The sequence below is a fragment of the Boleophthalmus pectinirostris genome, unplaced genomic scaffold (genome assembly GCF_026225935.1).
Source record: "Boleophthalmus pectinirostris isolate CB_2022bp ecotype Guang Dong unplaced genomic scaffold, ASM2622593v1 HiC_scaffold_358, whole genome shotgun sequence".
Classification (NCBI taxonomy): Eukaryota; Metazoa; Chordata; class Actinopteri; order Gobiiformes; family Gobiidae; genus Boleophthalmus; species Boleophthalmus pectinirostris.
The window spans coordinates 1-25,000 of record NW_026571334.1 but is presented as its reverse complement, the minus strand read 5'-3'; the positions used below and the strand labels follow the sequence as shown (position 1 = coordinate 25,000).

The window sequence follows — 25,000 nt, the reverse complement described above, 5'->3', positions numbered from 1 at the left end:
CTTTAATGGTGATACATGAGGCATGAGGTTTTTTTTTTTTTCAGAACTGCTTGTGCTTGTGCTTTGAGGCTGAGATTCTTCTGCTTGATAGTTTTTTTCACAAACTGATGCTTCTTAAATGCATTAAAGAAAACTTGGTCAAAGAAATGATGGATATTCTGCTCCCAGACTTTTTGATTCTGTTGTTTGAGGTCTGACAATCCTCTCACTCCACCCTTTTCTTCTTTGGACTCTGACAAATAAGAATTAGAAGACCACAATATATCAAATATAGTTCTGCATTATCACAGTCTGACTTATTTGAATCAACATTTGACAATAGAATATACAAGGCAAACCTTGTTTAAGATCACTCGTAATTTCAGTATGAGAGGTTGAGGTCACATATGAATCTTCTGAGGCCTCCACCTGGTGAATACAATACAAAGTAAGGAATCCATCCACCAAATGCAACTACAGTACATTAGGGGCGTATGACAAGTATTGCAATTGAATTTGTGATTTTGTTTCAATTCAGTATTGAGATTACACAGCACGTTTTAATCATGCATGTATCTTGTTTTAGTGCCTCAATTTTTAATACTCCTGGGTGAGTATTAAAATGAGAGAGAAACTAAAACAAGAATACAATGCACTTTGGAACTTTGTCTAAACTACAGCATCATGAGTTTTAATTATCTGCCAAGGACCTTCTAACTTAAATAATACAGGCGTAGGATTTGATAATTGATTGTGATATGTTATGCAGCCCTAAAATGCATTGTGACAAACAAGAAAGAAAATACAACTTACAGAACTCTGTGAGGTTAACTCTTGATCTATTTCATCATGACCCAATTGGCATTTGACCTCAGCACAGCCTAGTACTGCATCAAAAAACTCCAGAAATGTAATCTACAGAAGAAGAGCCTATGTATTAAGATAAACAAAATAAAAATAAACTACACAACTCCAAATATGTACTGTATTACCTCTAGGTTTAACAAAGAGGAAGTGTTGCTAGGGTCAGGACTCTCTTCAGAAATGACTTTCAAGAACATGGAGGCAGTAAGTCTGTGGTCAAGCAAATGAAATTCCTGGCAAAAGTAAAAGAAAGAACAAGTTTATTTTCAATTTCTTGTAAACAAATGCCTGAAAAAGGAGGGTGGGACCTTAAACATGAACAGCAGGTCTTGATATGTCATTGTCTTGTCTTCTCGTGTGGGGGCTTTAAGTGTGCAGAAAGCCTGGTAGATCTCCCAGCTCTTCCCACAGTATCTCATGGCAACTTTTGTGTGCTCCTGATACCTAAACAAAAAACCTACAATAACAAAAATTAGTTAGGAGTATTCACATGTTCTTTTTAATATATATAATAGCAAGATTACAAACCTTTTACATGTTTTGCATTAGGTAGGATGTTGTTTGTCATCAGTTTGGAAAAGCAAGCTGCTAGAAGATCCTTTTGTGAACTGATGGATCAAAAAATGAAAATATATTTACAATTAATATGTACAGCCATGTTATATAATAATGTAATACTTACACCATGTCCTTATGATAAGTATGATAAGCAATGACCACTAGGCAGGAAAGGAGCTTGCAAAACAGCATCTTAGTGAAAGGTGAATGAACCTCTGTTAAAGGGACACCCTCTAAAGCACCTAAAGACAGAGAAGAACTGACAAGAATAAATATTGAAATATATATACACATTTTTAAAATCTTTTTGATATGACAATAAAAAGGTCATATTTTTAAAATCAGAAATAGCCAATTCATTTATATGTTCTACATTATTCTAATTTGTATGGATGAAAGGAGGGTGAAAAAGGTAAGAAAACAAGAAAAGAAATTATACATTACAAGCCTTTTTTGATCAGATCATTAGTGTTAGATCATTCAAATGGAATGCTTTCTATATATATAATGTATTATCAACAGAACAATTTTCATATTATTTTGTCAAGGACCCACCCTCCTCTGAATCCATGTAAATTAGTTGTGCTACTTTCAATAATCAGTATAATCATCTTTGTACCATGATATTAACCAATATTAACAAACTTTCAATAGTAATATTTCTGCCATCTTCATCTTAACATTTATGGATTACTTGGCCATCTAATATTGCATATATACAAATGGACATACTACATGCTACAATACCTCTGATCAGAAAGTCAGTGTGGCTCAGAGTGATATTGTGGTGATGGACTTTGCAGTCTTTGAGCAAACGCCACAGCTGCATGCGGGACAACATGAAGGTGTTGTCTGGGGAGCGAGCATGTCCAAGTCGGCTGTAGAAACTGTAGATGGATCTCAGTTCAGTGCTTTGCCTCAACACTGCGAACTCCACCTAGAGGACAAAAGTAAAAAATTACCAGTGGGAGAGAATTTTGAAGCGGCACCATTGGTTTAAAAAGAGGGACTGACTGCTTTGAGTTCTGCATTGCGTTTTTTCTCAGGGATGCTGTTCAGAAGTACATCGATGTTTAAGGTCATGTCTGGCCCTAGCAGAGATGACCTATCAAAGGCTACAAAGGATAAAGAAGTGTAATCAGTGATGACAGTTTGGAAAATTAAATGTACATTTGACCTGAATCCTAACCAAAAAAAATGCTCCTTTTATGTCAGTTTTTAAAAATGATATTAGGCTGTTCTAAAATATGAGTCTGGTTTAATCTTTTTATTAAATTAAATTTGCATAAATTTCAGTTGTTGTATTGCTTACCTAGAAATGGAAGAGGTCTGTCATTTATTAACTGTATCATCTGATCATTCACAAACTCGCGGTGGAAAACCTTACCATTTTTAAAGGTAAATTTTCCCTATGAAACAAAACCACACATTTACTGTACAATTGTCAAAATTAAAATATAAAAAATATTAAGTTTCTATACTGTTCCATGCTTTTTGTTGTTTCTCCACTCTCCCTCATACACTGCACCATCTGCGTAGTAAAATGTTCCTTGTCCATGTCTCTGGCCACATACAAAATCCCCAATATACTGGTTACTTTGGAAATATCGAGTCCCATCTTCTCGCTTTAGGATCCATGTGTGTTTGCCATGCCCATGCTGCAAGGAACAGCCATTTTCACAATGTGTTATACAACTTAGTAAAGATCATTGACCTACTTACTTGTACTCCATTACACCATGTTCCCTCATACTGTTGTTCATGCAGAAGCCATTTCATTGTCCCCTCTCCATGTCTTAGGTTGTTCCTCCACTCACCTTCGTAAGTATTACCAGAGGAATACCTGAACATAATAACAGTAATAATATAAGAACAATCTTGTGTTATATTTGTACTTAATAAATCATAGTGTACCTTCTCACTCCACGTCCCTCAATCTTGTTCATTACCCAGTCCCCTTTGTACCAATTGGTCTTATCTTTGTTGTAGTAAATGGTACCCTAAGAAAAAAAAGTTACCTAAATCATATTCAGAATAGAAAATCTAATATAGCTTACCTTTCCATGTCTTTTGCCTTGGTCCCACTGGCCTTTGTACAACACACCATTTCTGGAACAGTTGTATGATCCAGTCCCATGTCTTATGCTATAATGAACCTCTCCTTCGTATGTGCTCCCATCAGGCCAAGTGTATGTACCAAGGCCCGTCATCGTGTTGTTGACAAAACTCCCCTTTAAAACATATTATGTTAAGTAAATAACCAATATATTAAAGGTCCTATATTACACAAAATTGACTTTTGTTGTCCTTAAGCCATTTTTTAATGTAGTCACTTCATCAAAAACAAACCAAGACTTTTGTGTAGAGTTTAAAAACCCAGAGGAACCTTTTCTGCATTACCATCACAACACAAGGTGGAGTGTTTTCTAAGAGAAGAATTCCACCCTAAATATGCAGGGTTTGCATATTAAACAACTCCAGGTATGTTTTTGATGAGGGAAAATTAGAAAATAGCATAATATGGGCCCCTTAATTAAATTTAGTATCGAATTGAATATTTACCTCATATTTTAATCCACCTGCCCATGTGAATACACCGTGTCCATCCATTAGTCCCTTGGAAAACATACCCTGCAGCAATTGAAGACGACACTTCAATATAATCGTAATTTCACAGAACAATTTTTATTTTTCATACCTTATACACGTGACCTCCGACAAAAAATGCCACTCCTTCTCCACTCGGTTGGTCTTCTGAAGTTTCACCTTCATATCTATTAGGGGCACAGTGTTATAGATGATTTTACGAACTTTATGATTAGTAGGATTAGTAACGTACCTTTGAATAACCAAGTTCAAAATGAGAGGATGCCCGTCGAAAACATTCATGTCGGATTGTTTTTGCTGCTTTTGGATCCAGAGTATTTTCTGTTGCCGTCATAAATTATTAAAAATTAACTACTCGTATAATTTAGCCTTTAAGTATTTTCTTGACTTATTTTAGCACTACACAGCTCGCTTTAGCTTTGGGGCAATCTCCCTGTAATCGCAATCGCTCGTCTCCCCGTGGCAACGAGATGGACGCTGAAAACTACGGAAAGCTGAAAGAGACATTCCTAGTAATTTATTTAAAACAACAACAACAACAACAAACAAAACAAAACCCTTTTTCAAATCAACTGTAAGTTTAATTAATTTTCTGTTACAATACAAATTAAAAGCCACATTAAAACAAAGTACAAAAATAAACACTTTTTTGTGCCACTATTCAGTATTCATATTCATTATTGAGAAATAATGTCCAGATTGGCCAGGTGTCTCATAGTTGGTCTTCCGTGTGGACAGTTCCATGGCTGTTCAATTTCCCCCATGTGAACCACAAGCTTTTTCATTTCACTGATACTCAGGGCTGTGCCAATCATTACCTTTGGCACAAAGGAGGACAAAGTATAAATTAAATATAAAAAACAAATTAACCAATAATTAGCTAATCATCAGATTAAAGATATACACACAGATTTGCGACAAGCTCTGGATGCAAACATCTGCCTCACACGGGATGGTCGGCACATGACGCCTGGGCTGTCACTCAACATAAATATGAGCTCCTCTATGTCAGAAGGCCCAAATGTCCAGTTCTTACTGGTGGGTAGAGACACCAGCTTTATTCTCTCCATTACTTGAGCTGAACCAAAAATAAACAAGACAATAGATAGTAATTTTGGAAAGTTTAAGGAATTTAAAAGGGTTAGAACAATCTTACCATCTTCATTTATCAGAAATTCAAAGCCATTCTTTTTAAAAATGTCAATATTCTCAATTAATATGTTTTCACTGACTGCAGTAAGATGAAGGTTTTGGGGGCTAAAAGAAAGATACAATAAAAACATTTAATATAAGAACTTGTATTACAAGAAATCAGTTCACTTCTTACATTATAAGTCTCTGTCCCTGAAGTACAGTGTGTTGCTGTAGCATTTCAAAGTTGTACTTCTCATCAGTTGCATGCTGGTCAATCATAAAGATGTCCGAGTTTAGTTTGGTGATGATAAAGCCCAGGTTGAACTGACCAATGATCTCCATTTCTTTGAACATATCCTTACTAAAACACATAAAAGAAGTAAAACAGGTTCTTAAAATAATTTATTTATAAGTGATTAAAAAAACAAAACAAAACAAAAAAAAACATACCAGATCTCCTTCTTCAGCTCATCTTCTGCACTCTGGTTATCTCCAGGGTTGATCTTAGCCCTGAATCGTCTATATTTTGGTTCATCCTCAGCTCTCTCACGTTGCTGCAGCCTCTTTATTCTTAATGCAAGCTGCTGAAAGGAAAACTGCACAGGCACGGTCTTTCTTTGTAAAGAGATGGGGGCATCCACAGTTGATGAGGAAGAACTCCTCGAATCATTTGAGAAGGCAGCATTAGATTTTGTCAGAACCAGTGGATTTTCTCTTCTGGCTCTTTTGGGATCAGGGCTTTGCCAACACGGTTCTTTTAATGTACATGCTTTAGATTCCACAGTTGTGCCATTATCCTCCTCTGGTTCTAGTTCACAGTCTTCAACTTTGATAGTCATGTTTTCAGTCAGCATTTGTGTGTCATTATCTGATATTGTGGTGTCGCAGCTGGGAACTGAGTTTTCTCTTCTACTGTCCAGTTCTTTACCAAACCTGAAACTGTCCAACCCACCTCTTCCCACAACAGAGCATTTATTATAGTCTTTTTTTGTCTTTAAATTGCATAACATGTTTGTATTAGATACAGTAGACTTTGCACCACTTTTGAGAAATGACTGAAGTGTTTTCTGGATTGGGCCACTCTTTGTGTTATATGAAACACCCATATTTTTAGCAGAACTACGATGACTGGAAAAAGCAGCCTTTAGATTGGCCAAATTAAGGGTAGATTTTGGGCTTTGAGTAACAGAGTCACTGTCCTCTCCAGACTCTGACAAGTTCTCACCCAAGGGAACAACTTGAGGTTCAGGTGATGACAGCACGCCTAATGAAAAGTACATATTAGTATATATACATTTTTTGACAAAAATTTATATATCTTTAATACTCACTTGATGCTGGTTTATGCATAAAATTCAAACTTAATTTATTGACTCCGGCCTCATACATGTTGATAAGAGATGTTTTTATAATCGCAAGAAGGAGTTTTCTTCTTGAAGGAAAATCTGCCGTTTGTCTGGGGTGACATTTACATCCACACATTCTAAAACACAATACAATTAAGACATTTACAACAACATACTTAATATTATTACTACATTATGCACTTTTCTTACCAGAGGCTACAGTTATGCTCAAGGCAACAAATGGATACTGATGCCTGTTATACATATGATAAACTTCATTTACAATTTTAGCCACCTGCAAGTTACAAATTTCATTTAAACCCAATGTTGGTTACTTTTTCCAGTTTTACATTTGAAATACCTTCAGCGGATCACATGGGCGGTTGTTGATAAAGAAAAATTGTCTGTCGGTGGAACTTCTTCCTACTCCATGGTCTGCTTGCGAGACAAATCCTGTAATGCTGTAAGAAAGAAAAGGATAATTTATATATTTAGGAATCAAACTGGAAACGTGTGATTATGTGTATAATTTTACTCACACAAATAGCTGTTTGGGTAGGTCTGTATCCTTCAGTCCATATTCATCCATAACATTTTCAGCAGGAACTATTTGCTGAAATGGCAAAAGTGTCTGGAGCTGCAAAATGCACAAAGAAATCAGTACTGCTGTGTTAAAAAAACTATATGATAATGTTAAGGAACCAATTTTACAAATACAACTTAATTACTTGGATGTTACAGTATTAAATCAAACCTGCTTTGGTCCAAATATGGCTCCTATGTTGTCCCTCATACTTTGGCTTCCACTGGTACTGAGGACTATGCTGCGCTTGCCCTGCCCAGTTTGGTTTGAGCATGTTATGCGCACTCCAGTAGATATTATACAATAGGACTGCAGGACATGGATCATTTTTGCATATTCCTAAAAATGCATATTCTCTAATTAGTGTAATTAGTGTTAAGATTAGTTACACAATTTTGCATTCAGATGTAATAGCATACTACTACTACTTTACCTTTTTAATATTACGTTGGAACTCTTTGTGTCTGACTGGGAGAGTGTAGAAGAGCTGCTGCAAGGTAACTGTAGTGCCTTGCTGTCTAGGTTGAGGTGATTTTTGTATCAAGTTTCCCTTGTGATCAAACACCAGCTTGGTCCCCACTTGGCTGGATTCATGACATGTAACCACCATGAGATCGCTATAGGATGGTCATATACATTTTTATATAGCGGTTTTTCGCCTTCAGGGCACTCACATCGCTTTAGATAAATGTTTGAGAATTGGTTATGGATTACAGATTTAGTGTTGTGTGATGCAGCGTGTGATACTATCTACCTTAGTGCACATAGAGAGCTGAGGGCTTCTCCTCTGAAGCCAAAGGTTTCCACATGAATGAGATCTGAAAAGTCCCTTATTTTGGAGGTATGGTGCTTCAGTGCTGTAGATATGAAGAAAGAATTAGAAACTAGGAGAGCTATATAGCAAAAACTAACAACTGCACTTACTAAGTCCTTCAAAGTTAGCTTCCTCTACTCCTTTGCCATTATCAGAAACTTCCACAAGCTCTGCTCCAGAATCCTTTAATCGAACTTCTGTAACAGAAATAATTACATAATGGTACAAGGGTAATTCACATACATAATGCATAAAACCTTAGACACGAAATATGTTTTTGTTCACCAATATTTGTAGCTCCTGCATCCACACTATTCTCCACCAGCTCTTTGACAGCAGTGGCCAGAGTCAGCACCACCTGGCCTGAGCAGATCTGATGCACCGAGTGCTTGTCAATGGCCCTGATGGCTCCTGCAGGCTCAGAAGGGCTGAAAAGAAAAGTTACTTTATCTTAACATTTTTTAAGTGTAGTAAGAAGAATAGGAACGAATACAACATTATTCATTACATGTAAGTCTTCGCTTTAACCTAACCATTCAATAAAGAGACAGAAAAGATGTAATTAGCTAACTTACTATTCTTCAGACATTTCATCCACTATTTCTCCAAGTTAGCTCAGTGACGTAGTTGTTTATCTTCAGGAACGCAACAAATAGGCTCATAGCATACAATATATCATATTTGCTTTAAATCTCAGTAACATAAATACATTTAGCAAACACTCTGGATTCTGGAAGCTGAAGTAAACACAAAATTGAAGCTAGACCGCGCCATAGGAGTAGGATGTCTGCACAGGTCCTAATTGCTCAATAATGAAGCTTTAGCAAATTACTTTTTATAAACTATCTGTGGTCTAGCTATGCCTTAGAGAGATATGAACGCAATATAATACAATCCAGCAAATACAAATATCCATTACGATACATTTTTTAAGGATTTCCGTAAATTTAGTAGTATTTCATCATTTTTGGTCTGCAGTCCGTTTTGGACCTTCAGTTAGGGCATATGTAACAATGTGCCAGTTTTAGGAAACGAATAACTCTTATCTTTTAATGTAAAAAACAGATAAAGGTGCGTCATCGTCTTTATCCATTTATAAATAAAGATGTATTTTTAACATAGTCGGAATAAATATATTTTATTCACTTACTTACGCATACACATTTTACGTCGTCTCGTTTGTTCTGTAACAGCAGACGGTCCCTACTCATACTCAAAGGCTATCATGGCGGCGGCCCTCAGCGTGAGAGGTTGAACTTTTTATGTTTATGATTTGAACAGCTGGAAATGTGTGCTAATGCCGTTTCTACAAAATGTACGTGCTAATATTTGTTATGATGTGGGGGGTACAAATTGTTATACGCTGAAGTAGCATGGTGATCAGTGTTTTGTTCAAGTCTTCGCTGCCATACGTTGAAATGAACTGTTCAACATCAGGTAGTAGTGGGGCGCTACAGCCGGAGGAAGGTTCTGGTAGCGGCTCGGAGCTTCTCCTGCAGCCCCGGCTCCTGAGGCCGATCATGGGCGAAGAGGTTGAGAGCACCTTGGGCCTGATAAGTTCGGCTAGTGAAGAGGATGACGACATACAGTTTGACAGTAAGCACCTTTTTGTCCATAGCTTTCCATGTTGTCCACTCTTAATCCATTATCGATGGGTTTTTTTATTGTCGGTGCAAATTTCTTAGTTTCTTTCACTTTCATTGGTGTAGTTTGGTGGGTATTATTGGCTCAGGTTTGACAACGTGACTACGCCCCCTCTTCTGTCAGCTGGGTTGGTTTAGTCAAGGGGGATACTTTTAGCAAACACCCAGGCTTAACTTGAGTGGCTTACTGTGTGTCGGTAGATGTTGTATGTCTTTTAAATCAATGTAACTTACTACATAAAAGTCAAGGTTTGCTATTCCTTTGCTTCATAATGTGTGCACTTATTTAGGTAGTTCTAATGAATATGATACAATAACAGTGTATTGATTTGTTAGAGGCTAATCTTAAACCATATGATAAACATAACATTTAGTCTTAGACTTTAATCATTTATTGGTTATTTATTATCATGATGCAACCTCTGCCGTTCATTTTGGAACGTCCACTTCCACTTTAAGCGGAGGGCCTCTCAATGCTGGATCTCTCAGATAAGGTTTATTTCTGTGCACGCCCCAAGTGTGCTAACAAGATGAGTTTTGTTTTTAGCTTGTGGGGACAAATAGGAATAAGAACAGCTCTGTATATTACAATATCAGTAAATATATTTATCTTAAAGGCCAGGCAAATGGACTTGGAAAAAAACATTATTAAGATGATTGCAATGCTTATTGAGGAAGGTAAGGTTTTTGCTATTTCAAAATGTAAATGTAGTAGGCTATAATGTGGGTGTTTTGAGTTTTGAGTAATGAGAGCAAAAACAGCATGATGCTTTCTACTGTGGCTCTTCTTGAAGCTTCTGACATGGACAATGACAGAGAGGTGCTAATGGCTGGAAGATCTTATTCTTCCATTCAAGAGTTTGCCTCCGCTATCCCCAATCACCTCCTTCTTGGCTCACTGTTGGAGCATCTATGCTTGGTCTATGAGAATAACCCAGCACGCTCACGGATGCTGTTTAAAGGTACTGGCAGCCCTGACCCTATAAATCTGACACCAGTACTGAACCCCTAAATAAACATTAATGCTTGCATGTATTGCCTCTGTGACAGTCATTGGACAGCGATTGGCAGCTATGAATCTCCTTTCCCCGCTGGCAATAAGTGATGAGTTCAGTACAGTCAGACTGCAGCACAACCGGGCCTTTACTGAGCTGCTTCATGCTGCCAGCTCCTCTCTCTATCCACAGGTGATTACTCTGCATGGTGATGTTGTGTCTTATGTTCAAGTATGTGCAAGTATAGTACATAAGTCAAACAGCATTATTATTATTATTATTATTATGTTGTTGTAACAGTTATTTTCTGCTTGTTTGTATATTTTGATACAGAGCCAAAGACTAGGCACCAACACTCGTAGTTCTACTGTAAAGTGAGTTAATTTTTTGCCATGTATCTATTCTGACATATATGTGTTATTCTGTATGTGTAATTATGTGTCACATATCCCACAGACCGATAGAAGGACTTTTTCAAGCACAGACTTCAAGATATCTCAGTGAGTTTGAAGAAATCTGCAAACTTGGAAAAGGATCCTATGGGAATGTTTTTAAGGTATTATGTTACTAGTGATTCTTCTTTAGTTCCCTTTGTGAAAAGTCATCTTTAAAATATAACTATTAAAAACACATCTTTTCAGGTTTTGAATAAACTTGATGGACAGTATTATGCTGTTAAGAAGATTCTCATTAAAAAGGTTTCAAAAGAAGACTGTATGAAGGTAAGGCATGTCTCCATATTGGAGCCAAGTCATTAACACTGTTAATATTTATATTAAGTATATTATGGTGTTTTAGGTTCTTCGAGAAGTCAAGGTGCTCTCCAGTTTGCAACATGTGAATGTTGTAGGCTATCACACTGCATGGATGGAGCATGTTCAACCAGCAGCATGTAAGTTCACTGTGGAAATATGTAGGTTTAATATTAACATTTTTACTCAAATGGCAGAAGCAATGTTCATCATGGGTGTCTTTGTCAGATCCCCAGTCTTCCCTACCTGCCCTAGAGTCTCCAGAACAATGTGATAGGTAAAGGTGAATTGTGCAAAATACAAAACTGACACCTTGACAATATTTAATTGTATATTATTTACTTATTTCAGTTCTGATGAGAATCTTAACGACAATAGCACTGGATCTTCCATTGTATTCCAAAGTCTTTCTCAAGAACTGTCTGTCGCTTTAAGTGACCAAGTGCACTCTGCAAATGGTGCAGCTGAGCCTTTAGTTTCCTCTCCTGTAAAGAACCAAGTGCTGTGTACTAAGCCTAAGCATCGACTCCCAGAGAACTATGTGCCTTGTGTTTTTCTGGGCCAGCGGTCTCCCATTAAGGACTCAAAATGTCCAGCTATGGGTTTGGACAGTTCTATTGTGTTTGAAGAGGGCTCCAGCAGCAATAATGAATTGAGCAACGGCTCCTGCAGTGGCAAAGAGTGCCAGCAGAGGGTGGGAAAATGTGCAAAAACTATTAAAGAGGTGAGTGACAGTCATAGAAAGATGTATGACTAGAGCTAGGAAGGCACAGTGTTTGGAACAACCTGTGTGTAGGACAGTATCCAACATTTTACTTTACTTGTTACTGCACATCTCTGATGTACTCTCTCTACTACGTGTACTTGACAATATAAGTTTTTCTTTGCTGACTCAATTTTCAAGTCCATTCAAGTCCCAGTTAATGTGAAATTCTCCCAGATGATGATTCTAAAGTTATCTTTACTGTTCTGCCTTTGCAGGTACAGTTTCACCTAATGCTCTACATTCAGATGCAGCTATGTGAGCGCTCGTTAAAAGACTGGATTTCTGAAAGGAATGCTGAACCAAAACTCCAGCCTTCCATAGAATGTAAATACATTTCGTAATTGATAATTAACAAAAACAGTTTCAAATTTTGATTAGTGTCTATGGGCCTCACTGAAGCCTTTTTGTGCTCCAAGGTCCATATGCGCGTGTGGATACTGAACATACTCTCAACATTCTGAAGAGCATCCTTGATGGGGTAGAATACATTCACTCCAGAGGAATCATGCACAGGGACCTTAAGGTATGCTTTTTTGTTTATTGAATAAAAGTCTGGAGTATTATTGAGTAAAAGTTTGCGGTATTATTCTGCAACATTAGTGTCACCAGGGTTTTAGGTTGAAGATTTGTTGTTGTTATTTATCTCTACATCTAACAGCAGTCTATCTAAATTGTCCCAGTCATTAAAAACAAATTCATATAGAACAGCTGGCAGCAATTGTTGCCACTCTGTCCTGTTACGATTGTGTTGAATGTAAATAAAAGCTTTGCAGATGCTTTTAAGTGACCTTGGTTCCTGTGAAAGTCTCAGTATTGGCTCCTTTAATTTATAGGAACACGGAAGCATCAGAGAGGAGGGCAGGTGGCCACTTTTGTTGTGAAAGATGAGCGGCGTGGTTAACCCAAACAGTTTTGACAGCAGCTCATTGCTTGTTACTTTTACCCCCCTGTTTAGGAACATGAATAGACAGTTTTCTCCATCCTTGTTCAGTTTGTTGATATCTCCTCCATAGCTGAGAAGCAGATCCACCAGTTCGATGCAGCCCATGAAGCATGCGTCTTGTAAAGGCGTTCTGTCTTGGTTGTTGCATTTGTTTGGGTCTGCACCATGCTCCAGCAGCTCTGCGACACACTCCAGGTCATCTGCTTTAGGTTTGGCCGTCATTGTCGCACAGACGCTTACTGCGATATGCAGAGGTGTGTTCCCAGACTCGGTCACTCCCTAAATCATAGCAATATATTTAGCCCACAGATGGACTAAGTCATATTTTATGATTCACAGTGACAAAAAACTTGCCATGTTGAGATCTGCTCCCTGCTTGATCAAGTACAAAAGTATGTCCTTATTGAGTATTCCTGCGGCTCGGTGTAGGGGGGTCATTCCCACACCATCCAGTACATTCACACTGGCTCCATAGCTGATCAGAGTCTTGACAGCAGATAGGGCTGAATAGGACACTGCTATGTGAAGGGCTGTCTCTTTAATGACCCCAGTCACCTAGAAAGAAGTCACAAAACATATGACTACGCAACAAGAGCCAACATGGATTTAGAAAACTGTCCCACTTAGAATGTGAGACTGAATTTTTTTTTTTAAATAAGAAATTGTATAAGATTTTGCTTGTAGTGGAGTTATTTCAAAGGTGCAACCCAAATGGAAAGAAGTTTCTGTCTTGTCTGAACCCACCCAGTTTCAGTAATCAGTGGTCACAAAATTCAAACTTGGGAATGGATTACCTCAGCGTTAATGTCCACGCCATGCTCACACAGGAGCTGTAAACAGGCTTCTGCCTTTTCACGAACAGTGATCAAAGTTGCTCGGAAAGGAGAAACATTTGTGGATTCTTTCGTTGAACTTAACAATCTTGGCCAGCTCATAATTACTAAGTGTAGTGATGTTCTGCCTTGTTTGTCCCTGCAACACAAAAAACAATGAAGCCATTCAGTATGTTTTAGTTATTTTTTAAGCTTCCTTAAATTGAGAAATGTGCTTCTGCTTTTGTAAACCTTTTTTCAGCGTCTGCTCCCAATGCTAACAGACTCTTCATGCTCTCCAGCTTTCTGTTCATTGCAGCAAGATGAAGGGGATAGGTGGACAGTGCCTAAGGCAAGGCAAGATGAGACAAACTTGAATGCATTGAGCAATCTGTCTAAGCTTCAAACCACTAAACTACAGGTTAAATTAATAGTATTTGTAAAACAACTATAGATCCTGTTATGTTTGTTATTCATGCATAATGTTGAATCACTCAATGCATATTTATAACAATTTGCACTTACTTTCCAGAAAACCTTCCTTTGCGTAACATGGTATATTTCAATCAAGGAGTCGCTTCCATGCATTAAGGACAGCTGTTCTATACCTTCAGTGTTTTCATCCATAATAGCAGCAAAAAAAAGATTGTTGTAGTTGTCTGGTAAGATAGCTCCAACTGTCATTGCCCCTACAGTCCCCAAACATATCCAACACTGGCTTTACCGCATACCATGTTTACTCTCCCAGGTGTGTGGTTGTTCAAAGCTCGTTCTTCAGGTCTGGGGCGGAACTACTCGAATTGGCCCTATGACAGTTAATTTACACAGACATTTAAGGGAAGTGTGATGCTGCTCGTTTTAGTGTCCTAGTTAGTGTATCATGCTGTAGTTTGATATGCAAGCTTCCTGGCTCAACTGATAACTTACTCTGAAGGGGCCAGTTTGGGAAAATGACACACCCTTAAAATACACCCATAATAATAATAATAAGTGCTATTATGTTTTCATTTTGTGTCTCGACATTTTATCATTGAGTTCAAATGTTTAATATTTTGTAATAAAACAAACACAAAGTGGTGGAGTGCTTTGCTGGATCATATAGATATAACATTGCAAATCAGACCCTGGTGTCCCTTTTTGAAATAAACTACTTTCAATACTTACATGCCAAGAGTGCCTCATCACTGTTACCTTGCCATACAGAACAAAATAAGGTTAGCCAAAACTAATGATTTCCCCTTCATATTTTGTTATTCTCTTTCAGCCTAGAAACATTTTCCTCCATGGCCATGACTGTCATGTAAGAATTGGGGACTTTGGACTGGCTTGTGGAGATCTAATTGTGGACGGACGTAAAAGCTCAGGTTCTCCCTGCAGTGGTAATATTTCATATATTTGCTTTGTAATAATCTCAAGACAATGTTGGTCCCATACTCTCATGTAGATGGTGCTGTTGTGTTGTTGACATGCTCTGCAGATTCCTCACATACCACAGGTGTGGGCACGTTTGTGTATGCGTCACCAGAGCAATTGAAGGGCTCACATTATGATTCAAAGGTAAACACTAATAAACAAATTATTGCAACAGTATTACAACACTTATTGATGAGTGCAAACACCATAGTGTTATATTATGAATATAATATACAGAAAATGATTACACATGTTGCATCAATTACCAAAAAACCAAAAAAACAAACTACATTTATTATTTTGTTTTTGTTACAGTCCGACATGTACAGTGTGGGTATGCTGGCCTTTGAATTATTCCAGCCTTTTGGGACAGAAATGGAACGAGTCCGGTGTCTTGGGGATCTTCGAGAAGGAAAAATCCCAGATACTTTTTGCAACAGATGGCCAATCCTTGCCAAACATATAATGAAACTAACTAATCAAGACCCCAGTGTACGACCCACTGCTACAGAACTTCTGCAGAGTGAACTCTTTAGTAATAAAGATGAGGTTTGTGTTTATTTTTTTCATAGCCCAGAATTTAAATAATTAAGTGAAGCCAATACAAAATAACAGAATGGGCAAATTAACTACATTTCATCCCATGTGCCACTCTCTGCCAACAGATGATCCATGGTTTGCAGAAACAAGTGGAAGAGCAAGAGAAGGAAATTATGCAGTTAAGAAGAAGAATCAGTGAACTTGAATGTTCAAATGTTTCATTGTCTGAATCAAATGAAACATAATGCCTTTGCTTTCACAAGATGTGTAATATAGGCCTACATCGTACGTTATTGTTTAATTTTAATTGTCTTATTGTGACAGAAGATGGTGTGTAGATTAATGCATTGGTTATTTATTATTATTCTCCATTTACCTGATAATAAAGGGTAAGTAAGCAATTTCAGATGTGTGTGCGCGAGGTCCTTAAATAGTAACGCAATAGAGCATGGCTTCGTTCCATGTGTAAGCGCACGGCACACAAAGGTCGATGCGGAGTATGTTACATGGTACAGATGTTCCCGAAACACGTTCCACACGAGGAAACGGCACAATGAGCCAATCAGAGCACTGCTTTCACCACAGGTACCCGGATGTACCCGTGGGCAATTAGCTACGTCATTGTTCACCGCCGGACACCCGCTGTAAATAAGCAATGGATTTACAACTGATTTTAGGGCGTTCATAACAATTGCCAGGTGAGTGTGCGGCTGCCTTGTCGGTTTAATGAAAACTTAACTATATATCAGTTATGTTTTAGTTGGCTCGAGGGGCAGGGATTAGCTATAGTAGCCTTACACCGGTTCTCTGTCATGTCGGAAAGAGCAGCGCAGTATGCACAGCCACCGGTGTTGAGCCCCTCCTTTCACCTCCTGCAATTTGTTCCGTTACTCGGCCCACCGTGATTCGTTCTTCTTGTGTTAAAGTTGAAAGCTACACAGCCCGCGTACTCGATCTATATATATATATATTTCTCTCAGCTTTGTCATTCAGCGAACGTTAAGCCGAGCAGGCTAGCGCCTAGCATCAATGTCGCTGCACGGAGTGTTAGCTGCGCTCTGTAGCACTGTTCCGTTCGGCATTTCCATAGACTCCCGTGTTTTGAGCTTGTTACCTCTCAAGATTCGTTCTGACCTAAAAATTACAAATGTTTTGGCAGAATTGACAACACATCGGCTTCGATCTTCGACAAAATGAGATTTTGTTCCGCTCCATGTTGTTGTTTTTCACACTGCGTGTTAAAGGCCTAACCGCCGCCTGTTAGCCAATGTGAACCGTAGTGTGCTGGCTGGAGCAGGTGGGAGGGAACAGCTGCTGTAGTAAACGTGCTTCCGACTAGGACAAGTCTCCGCTCCTCTGCCAGGGTTATTGTTGGAAAAAATGGCCAATTATTCAGAAATATTCATGAATGAACCGCGGCACATTTCATATAGTTAATCCATGAATGAACAGCAGTGACACGTTTCATATAATTTATCCATGAATGAATAGCAGTGACACATTACAAGTAAAATAGTCCCCACACAACAAATTCACAACTGTAGGCCTATGATGATGATGAAGTGCGATGTATTGTTTCAGAAAATATCACAATAAAGATTTTGAATCTACTCTATGCTATTGACTTACAAACTGATGGAACTCTTTTATATATGGTTTATTTGTGTGTGTGTGTGTGTGTGTGTGTGTGTGTAAATGTGTATAAATATCACTCATTGTGTTCTCAAAATTATTGAAAAGGTGCACCCAATAAACATTGACCACCAAAATTTGGATCCAGCCATCACTTATTGAACAATGAGTTGATATAGTAATTAGCACAAATTGCTGAGGTCATGTTGTGCATAGCAAATGTATTCATGGGTATCTACTTTCATTGCTTTGATCACTTTGGTAACCAACCATCACAAGTTGTCTTCGTATGTCTTACAGCAATGAACAATGACCATAGTTGACAGATCCTCAGAACAGTCTGACTACGAGTCAGTCGGGTGTAAGCGCTCCCCATTCACCAGTGGAGACGTGGGCATGGACAGCAGCTGCTCCAGCAGCTGGGCAGTGGGACCCTCAGTGGCCAATGAGTCTCCCCGGCTCAAGGCTCAAGGGGGCTGCCTGGGCCCCACGCCCGGAGCTGCGGTCTACAATGGCACATGTGTGGAGCGGCCCAAGGAGCAAGGTAAGAGCACAAACTACAGCTACTGACTTCAGCTCTGTACAACTTGTCATAGCTACCTCTTCAAAACAGTTATATTTGATACTCATGGGTTAAGTGATGATGTCATCACTGCTTAAGCTTCTTCTGGGTCCAGTGGAAATTCACAAAATTCACAATTTTGGTGATTTTTAACGTGGTTCAGACTTTTGAACAAAGCGGTTTCTAAATGTAAACATTTTATCATTATTATATTTACATTATTTTCATTAATTAACTGGAAAAAAAAAAAAAGCTAAAACAAAATAATTACAGCTAATGATATTTAGTTTCTGTCCCCTTTCTTAAATTCATTCACAAGATCCCTGTTTGTGTTAATTAAACATTTGGATCCAAACAACGATGATGTCGCACTTATGGCAAAAGGAGAAATTCAATTTGTCAACTGGACAAAAGTTTATTTTGGTCGAATACGTATCGTAGCTCATCCAATTTCTTACAGAACTGAAGAAGCAGCTTGGATAAGCTGCGAAACGTATTTGACCAAAATAAACTTCTGTCCAGCTGACAAATTGAATTTCTCCTTTTGCCACGGATTCAACCGGGACGATTGGGGGATTTTACAAACATCTTGATCTCACACTTAGTTATCCTATTCTATTGTGTAGGGCATTGTTTTTGGAGTTATGATCAAAGGTGATATGATTCAAAGTTTGAATTCTTCATTGAACTTGTGGCTCTGGTAGTTAATTTAAGGAATGGTTGTTTAACCTGTTAAGTGACAGTGGAAAAATGAAACAATGTACAGTGTCTGAGGCTTGTAAATGCTCTGTCTTGTCTTTTGTCTCAGTAATGGGCAGTGGAGATGGGATAGATTTGCCACAGAAAGTCCTGTTTCCCCCTGAACGACTCAACCTAAAATGGACCCAGGGTCATCGAATTGGGGCAGGACTGCAGAACATGGGGAACACCTGCTTCCTCAACTCAGCTCTGCAGTGTCTCACCTACACGCCTCCATTTGCCAACTACATGCTTACACGGGAGCACTCCAAAATATGTAAGTTGTCTTGCTCAACTGTAGTTCCACTTTGGTTTGTTTGGTTTTTATTTTATTAATCTTTTTTTTTGGATTTGTTTAAACTTTAGGTCATGAGCCGGGCTTCTGCATGATGTGCACCATGCAAAACCACATCATACAAGTTTTTGCAAACTCTGGGAATGTTATTAAACCTATTGGTGTCCTCAATGAGCTTAAAAGTAAGTGTTTGCTATAATTTATTTTAGGATGAATTGGAGCATCATTTAAATGTATATAATAATTTCAAGAATAACATATTCTGGGTTAAGGGTAATATTTGTAAATGATAAATATCTGTTATTCCATAGGGATTGCAAAGCACTTCCGCTATGGAAGCCAGGAGGATGCCCATGAGTTTCTGCGATATACAGTGGATGCTATGCAAAAGTCCTGTTTACCTGGAACTAAGTAGGTTTTGACAGCCGTGTATGCAGTCGTGCATATTTTTTTCTATGTGTTTTGTAAAACTCACCTGAGGTGTCTATGTGTAGATTGGACAGGCAAACGCAGGCAACTACCTTCATCCATCAAGTATTTGGCGGGTATTTACGGTCCAGAGGTAAAAGAATAATCATTATAAAAATAATTTGATGAATGTTTCCCCTATTTTAATGTCTACATTTTTTTTCATAGTAAAATGTTTAAACTGCAAAGCAGTTTCTGATACATTTGACCCCTTTTTGGATATCCCTCTGGAAATTAAGGTAACAATGAAAGACAAGCTGCACTTAATGTTTTATCTTGCGTATCAAGGATTTTATATTTATCTTTATTTGTCTTTATTTTCCAGACAGCGCTCAGTGTCTCAAAGGCTTTAGAGCAGTTTGTTAAGCCAGAGCAACTAGATGGAGAAAATGCATACAAATGTACAAAGTAAGATAAATACTGGAGATCACAAAAAGGGAAACATGTTAAATGATCTGTACTGTTATAAATGTGTTTTTTTTTCTAATAGGTGCAAGAAAATGGTCACAGCCTCAAAGAGATTTACTATCCATCGCAATCCCAATGTCCTTACCCTGTCCCTTAAACGCTTTGCAAATTTCACTGGAGGAAAAATTACAAAGGTACATTTTTATGCCATAATAGGCAATGTTCCTAATGAAACAAATTGTTAATTGAATATCATGTGCTATAAACAGGATGTGAAATATTCAGAATATCTGGACTTGCGCCCGTACATGTCTCAGTCACAGGGAGAGCCTCAGGCCTATGGACTCTATGCTGTGCTGGTCCATTCAGGGTTCAGCTGCCATGCAGGACACTACTTCTGTTATGTGAAGGTGTTGTTTTACTCATTTATTCTATATTTGTTTTATATTATTTCTACAGATATGGGCTTTCCACTGGGCCACATGGTAGATTATTTTTTTAAATGATCCACATTTCTTTCCCATATTTCTTTTCCCAGGCTAGCAATGGACAGTGGTATCAAATGAATGACTCTTCTGTGTCAGTGAGTGATATACGGTCCATTCTAAACCAGCAAGCCTATGTTCTATTCTACATCAGGTGAGTGACTTTTCACTTTGGCCCAATCCACATTTAAAAAAAAAAAACACCCTAAATAATGTCACATTTGAAGTAAAGTGTGCTTATCTGGATTGTTTGCCTAAAACTAGCATGTTTCTACCTCTGCATATTGTATATAATTACTAAGCTACTTTTTGTATGGCATTGAGTGTTACTCTCTCAGACAATACTGTATTTACTTTGCTGTCACTAGGAACAATGATGTGAAAAAAACAGCTGACTACAACCACATGAACCATAACACTGGCATCCCTGGTCAGTCCTCCCCACGGCCTGTTGTAATACCACGGATAAATACAGCCGTCCACAACAACAATGTGGGCTTCATAGGTCCACAGCTGCCACCAAACAAGGTAATTCAAAATAGTCTGCACTGCCCAGAGATATTAATTACAGATTTGCTTTATTTCACTTGTTTGCATTTGTTGTACAGGGGTCACATCATGTCAACAGAAATGGATCTCATAGAGATTATCCCAGTTCAAAGCCTAGCAGCAGTGGTCACGGATCGTCTGCCTCTTCCTCCATCTCTCACTGCATTAGCCGGCCCACAACTATCCCAGACCAGGACAAACGTCAGAAACTTTCATTTTTCATTGGCCAAGGCAAACCCATCCGGCCCGCACCCTCGTCCACCTCTCACAGTCAACCGTCCTCTGCTGCCAGCTCGTCCTCACAGTCTACCTCAGATGCCCCGTCAGATGTTCGCTTCATTCCACGTCAGCTAAATCACATCAATGGCACTTCTCGTGTCAACGGAGACCACCAGACAGGGGGGAATGGGGCATCTCTCTTGGTGCCGTACAGCCAAGAATCCTCTGAGGAGTCCGATCAGGAAAACAGCAGCACTTTAGATAATGGCAAGTCTCGTGTCATCAGTAACAATGGAGCTGGGGAGGGTTTTAATGCAGCTTCACACAACACAAATGGGGAGACTAAAGTGCTTCATAATGGAAACCGATTAAATGGAGCCAATCACTGTATCTCTAACTCTAACCAAAATGGCCATTATAATGGACACCACAAAGTCAATGGACATGGAAATTCTGATCAGGTACAGTTTGTGCTTCTGTGTAACATTTATTTTCTTGAGCTTCTTGGGCAAATAAATTTAATTATTGTTTCTTTTCTATTTAGTTGTCAAGTAGTAATCCTAGCAGCCTATCCTCTGAAAGTTCGATTAATGGAGTAGAGCACGACAACATACACACAAGGTAAAATGAGAGATCAGTATGCTGCAGCCTATCTGCACTTTGTATACAAAACTAAATATTTTCTTTTCCTACAGCAAAGACTTAGACCATGCCCCAGCCACTTCTGCTCAGAGTGTTCATGCTGTTGGTGAAGGTGTCCATGCCTCCACTTCTGACTCAAGAGCTCACACCATGCCGTCTCAATGTGAACTGTCCCAGAAGAACACCGCCTCCTCTGCTGTAAACTCTGTGCCAGAAGCCACTAACACTGATGTAGACCCACCCCGAGAAACTCCCTCCTCCACACATCACAGTAAGTCTGCTGCCTTATGTCCCCCTGCCCCCGATGCCGCTCAGACCTCCAGTGAGGCTCTTTCACACAAACCTCGGAATGATGGCAAAGATGTAATACAAACCAATGGCCTGGTTGTTGCACCTGATGGACGCATAGCAGCTAAGGAACTGCATCATCACAAGACCAGCTCCAGAAGCAACCATGAGAGAAAGGGATCCAGAGAGCGGGATCGTGTGCATGCCTCCGAGTGGAGCAGAGACAAGTACTGCAGAGACCGCAGTAACGACAGAGAGAGTGATGGAGACCGCTACAGATCCAGACGAGACTATAGAGATCAGCATCGCTCATACAGGGACCGCCTGCCCATCTACGATCGCTCCTACAGGGACACAGACTCTGAGCGGCGCTGGGAGAGAACTTACCACCCAAGGGAGCGGGACAGAGACCGGTGTGCTCATCATTATCACCACTCGCATTACCGGCATCACTGGGACCGAGAGCGCAGGCATGGCTATTCTTATAGAGACGACTATCAGAGCCGCTGGAAGTGGCATGAGAGTCGCGACTTTAGGAGCAACGGGAGAGACAGAGACTACTATTGTTCTAAAGAGGACAACACAGTTTCAACCAATGGGACGGAGAACCCTACTCGATCCAAGGGCTCGCCAAGCAGAGGGGCACACTTAGTGTCTGCATCTGCCTCAAACAGAGACGAGCAGAATTACAAACGCTCTTATGTCCCTGTCACCAAGGAAAGGGAGAGCAGCTCTGATGGTGGTTATAGTAAAAAACACAAAAAGAGCAAGAAGAAGAAAAAATCTAAAGACAAAGACAGATACCGCGATAGTGGGTAAGTGTCCCTGTTCTGCTTCATACTTTGATTGATTGAAAAGCGGTTCTTTACTTTGTTATTTTCATTCTCTAGAAGCTCTGGTGTGGATTCTGATCGAGACACTGAAACAAAAAGAAAAAAGAAGAAAAAGAGGAGACATGACAGTCAGGAAAGGGAGAGCCGTAAGCGTCGTCATGATGACAACAAACATAACGGTTGTTCACCAGAGAAACGTCAACGCACAGAGTATGACCATCAAGTTTCCCTCCATCACCCCTCCCCTTCAAATGGTTTGACTCAGCGCCACCTAAACGGACACACAGGTAGTGCAGCTCTCACCATACTTAAGACTTTGCTGGGCTCTCGATCCTAACTATTGTTTTTCAGGGAATGGCTATAGCCAAAACAGTGACTCCCATGGATTCTCCAGCTGTTCACTACCATTAGAATCTAACAATGTAAGTTGAACCTTTCCTCACTTACCTTTCCTTCCTTCCTTCCTTAACCATGATTACTTATTCACTGTCTCTCCTTTCAGATTGTCAGACCTTTTTAACTCCCGAGCGGCATCAACATTTTTCAGCGTGGTGCTTCTTCAAATGTATTTTTACCACAACAGCAAGTGTTTTAAAAGTTAAATTAAACTTTTGTTTAATAACATTGATTTACTCGCTGTAATTCTCAAGTATCAAAGATCTTAAGACAATTTGTTTAAATCAAAGACTGAATAATATATACTTGTATAAACACCTGGAGCTCAAACAGCTCTGCTGCTCAGTGGTACTCAGGACTTGAAACATCCATCATACGTCCAACCTCTTCAACTGAGACTAAAGAAAAGTTGAGGCCCATATCTGTGCAGATATAGTGAGTTAATGAGTCTGAGAGCTGCTGCGGGTGAAGACAGACTGTATGGAGGACTGACACAAGTGCCGAGGCGGGAGGAAGGCTCACTCATGGATACCTCCATGTTAACCCTGGACAGACTTGAGGACATTGCCTGCTTTTTCTTTTCCTAAAGTTTGTAGATTCTCAGAGGGGAGTCTCTCACATTTATCTTTACTTTACCACATTTACAAAGAGAAGCATTATGATTAGTTATCATGGCTGTGGACCACATCTTTGCTTTTTAATGAAAATACAGTTTGATTGTGTCTTCTAGCGTCATAAGGAATACTGTGAAGTTGATTTTGAACTGTACTATCAGTTATTTTTATATGTAACAATCCTGTATCAGGATTATATGTAGTTCATTCATTTTGGCTTGTTTTAGATCTGCACTCTGACCATACTTTCTGGAAATTATTGATTATGATGTGCACTTTTAGATGTCTTCATTTTAAAAGTTGAGAAAGTACTGTTAAAAGTTAAGTTTGGCATGTCAGGATGTCTTCATTGGATAAGGTTAAAGCCTTAAAAATATAACTTGTCATTACCAGAAATTGTAATTTTTTTTGTGGCTTTTTGAATTTAAATGAATGGACAGTGCATACTGCGAAACCTGAAGATTTGACAAACATTTTTGGACTTGTGTTTCTTCTGTTTGTTTATTATTGAATGAATGGATTGTACTCTGGTCTCCTGAAAACCAACTATTGTTTAAAATGTACATAGAGGATGTCTCCATACAATAAGACTAATGTATACAAGTCCCTATACCAATTTTACAAGAATTCCCTTTTCTGGCAACCAAAGACCTGGTATGATTGGTTGGCTACTGTTTTATCCAAACAAGTACTTCATTTTCATTTGTACATTTTTATTATAAAAAAATCTTCATCGTATTTATTCTACTCTGAAGGAGATCAAGCTGCTTACAACCTTGACACTACTATGAAAGATTTTTCAGTATGTGGCCGAATCTCAGTCTTTTCTTTAAAAGAAAAACAAAGTCCTTACAGTCAGTTTTCACATGTTGAGAACATCTAGTTAAGTTTGGCTTCAAGTGTGTAATGAAAAGGAAAATTCCCTTTATATGTTTGATGGACACGGGCATCCCGTTTAATACAATGTATGATCGAACAGTGTGGGCAGACTTCATAGACTCAGCACTGTCAACTGTATGAAACTAAAAGGTTAACGGGTAAAGGCTCCGGCCATTATGACATGCTACATAAACACAAAGAAAAAACGTTATGTACAATATATACCATACATGCATTATGCCT

The 25,000-nt window shown here is 38.9% G+C and overlaps 5 protein-coding genes across 14 annotated transcripts; 2 read left to right on the top strand and 3 right to left on the bottom strand.

Moving 5' to 3' along the window:
* Positions 1-4: 4 nt before the first annotated feature.
* On the bottom strand, positions 5-4,479 carry rsph10b (radial spoke head 10 homolog B; the record flags this gene model as incomplete). Its single annotated transcript, XM_055161171.1, has 17 exons — positions 4,241-4,479; positions 4,100-4,175; positions 3,964-4,032; positions 3,459-3,632; positions 3,316-3,401; positions 3,124-3,244; positions 2,883-3,059; positions 2,714-2,810; positions 2,416-2,516; positions 2,149-2,338; positions 1,526-1,643; positions 1,372-1,451; positions 1,152-1,300; positions 972-1,076; positions 793-894; positions 339-408; positions 5-232 (listed from the first exon to the last, which is right to left on the bottom strand). Coding segments are annotated over exons 1-17 (1,993 nt in total), but the record flags the coding sequence as incomplete, so codon positions are not given.
* Positions 4,480-4,567: 88 nt separating this feature from the next.
* Positions 4,568-8,952, bottom strand: pms2 (PMS1 homolog 2, mismatch repair system component). Its single transcript, XM_055161170.1, is given in 16 exon segments — positions 4,568-4,826; positions 4,917-5,086; positions 5,165-5,265; positions 5,336-5,503; positions 5,593-6,406; positions 6,447-6,572; positions 6,575-6,625; positions 6,699-6,783; positions 6,850-6,949; positions 7,028-7,125; positions 7,243-7,410; positions 7,505-7,688; positions 7,826-7,928; positions 7,996-8,082; positions 8,171-8,313; positions 8,461-8,952. Coding segments are annotated over 16 exon segments (2,553 nt in total). The 5' UTR covers positions 8,475-8,952; the 3' UTR covers positions 4,568-4,685.
* Positions 8,249-16,155, top strand: eif2ak1 (eukaryotic translation initiation factor 2-alpha kinase 1). Of its 10 annotated transcripts, none has more exons than XM_055161167.1 (16): positions 8,249-8,395; positions 9,323-9,481; positions 10,323-10,490; positions 10,579-10,754; positions 10,857-10,897; positions 10,980-11,079; positions 11,165-11,245; positions 11,322-11,415; positions 11,504-11,552; positions 11,627-11,999; positions 12,257-12,365; positions 12,458-12,564; positions 15,061-15,175; positions 15,241-15,353; positions 15,525-15,758; positions 15,875-16,155. In XM_055161167.1, exons 2-16 carry the CDS (start codon positions 9,406-9,408, stop codon positions 15,992-15,994), a joined length of 1,956 nt encoding a protein of 651 aa, XP_055017142.1. In that variant the 5' UTR covers positions 8,249-8,395; positions 9,323-9,405; the 3' UTR covers positions 15,995-16,155. The 10 variants fall into 10 exon arrangements, with proteins under 10 accessions (XP_055017142.1, XP_055017140.1, XP_055017138.1 ...); XM_055161165.1 differs by lacking the exon at positions 8,249-8,395 and adding an exon at positions 9,033-9,135; XM_055161163.1 differs by lacking the exon at positions 8,249-8,395 and adding an exon at positions 9,054-9,200.
* LOC110159707 (ankyrin repeat domain-containing protein 61) lies at positions 12,543-14,654 on the bottom strand. The gene is made up of 5 exons (XM_055161169.1): positions 14,322-14,654; positions 14,049-14,143; positions 13,779-13,956; positions 13,335-13,539; positions 12,543-13,259 (listed from the first exon to the last, which is right to left on the bottom strand). Exons 1-5 carry the CDS (start codon positions 14,478-14,480, stop codon positions 12,655-12,657), a joined length of 1,242 nt encoding a protein of 413 aa, XP_055017144.1. The 5' UTR covers positions 14,481-14,654; the 3' UTR covers positions 12,543-12,654.
* Positions 16,156-16,294: 139 nt separating the features above from the next.
* On the top strand, positions 16,295-24,616 carry usp42 (ubiquitin specific peptidase 42). The gene is made up of 18 exons (XM_020924255.2): positions 16,295-16,447; positions 17,682-17,925; positions 18,752-18,958; positions 19,048-19,158; positions 19,288-19,387; positions 19,471-19,538; positions 19,613-19,683; positions 19,770-19,852; positions 19,935-20,046; positions 20,122-20,262; positions 20,391-20,491; positions 20,706-20,865; positions 20,946-21,566; positions 21,650-21,726; positions 21,801-22,850; positions 22,926-23,155; positions 23,220-23,290; positions 23,371-24,616. The coding sequence occupies exons 2-18, from the start codon at positions 17,691-17,693 to the stop codon at positions 23,386-23,388; spliced, it is 3,456 nt and encodes a 1,151-aa protein (XP_020779914.1). The 5' UTR covers positions 16,295-16,447; positions 17,682-17,690; the 3' UTR covers positions 23,389-24,616.
* Positions 24,617-25,000: the final 384 nt, after the last annotated feature.

Bases quoted from the DNA above. Each gene is read 5' to 3' on its own strand.
- eif2ak1 (XM_055161160.1), top strand. From the start codon at position 9,259: ATGGTGATCAGTGTTTTGTTCAAGTCTTCGCTGCCATACGTTGAAATG. The intron at 12,366-12,457 runs GTAAATACATTT...TTGTGCTCCAAG, and splicing joins ACTCCAGCCTTCCATAGAAT to GTCCATATGCGCGTGTGGAT. The intron at 15,354-15,524 runs GTAAACACTAAT...TTTTTGTTACAG, and splicing joins GCTCACATTATGATTCAAAG to TCCGACATGTACAGTGTGGG.
- LOC110159707 (XM_055161169.1), bottom strand. From the start codon at position 14,480: ATGACAGTTGGAGCTATCTTACCAGACAACTACAACAATCTTTTTTTT. The intron at 14,144-14,321 runs GTAAGTGCAAAT...GCCTTGCCTTAG, and splicing joins AAAGGAAGGTTTTCTGGAAA to GCACTGTCCACCTATCCCCT. The intron at 13,260-13,334 runs GTTTTTTGTCAC...TGATTTAGGGAG, and splicing joins AGCAGATCTCAACATGGCAA to TGACCGAGTCTGGGAACACA.
- usp42 (XM_020924255.2), top strand. From the start codon at position 17,691: ATGACCATAGTTGACAGATCCTCAGAACAGTCTGACTACGAGTCAGTC. The intron at 20,263-20,390 runs GTGTTGTTTTAC...TTCTTTTCCCAG, and splicing joins ACTACTTCTGTTATGTGAAG to GCTAGCAATGGACAGTGGTA. The intron at 22,851-22,925 runs GTAAGTGTCCCT...TTCATTCTCTAG, and splicing joins GACAGATACCGCGATAGTGG to AAGCTCTGGTGTGGATTCTG.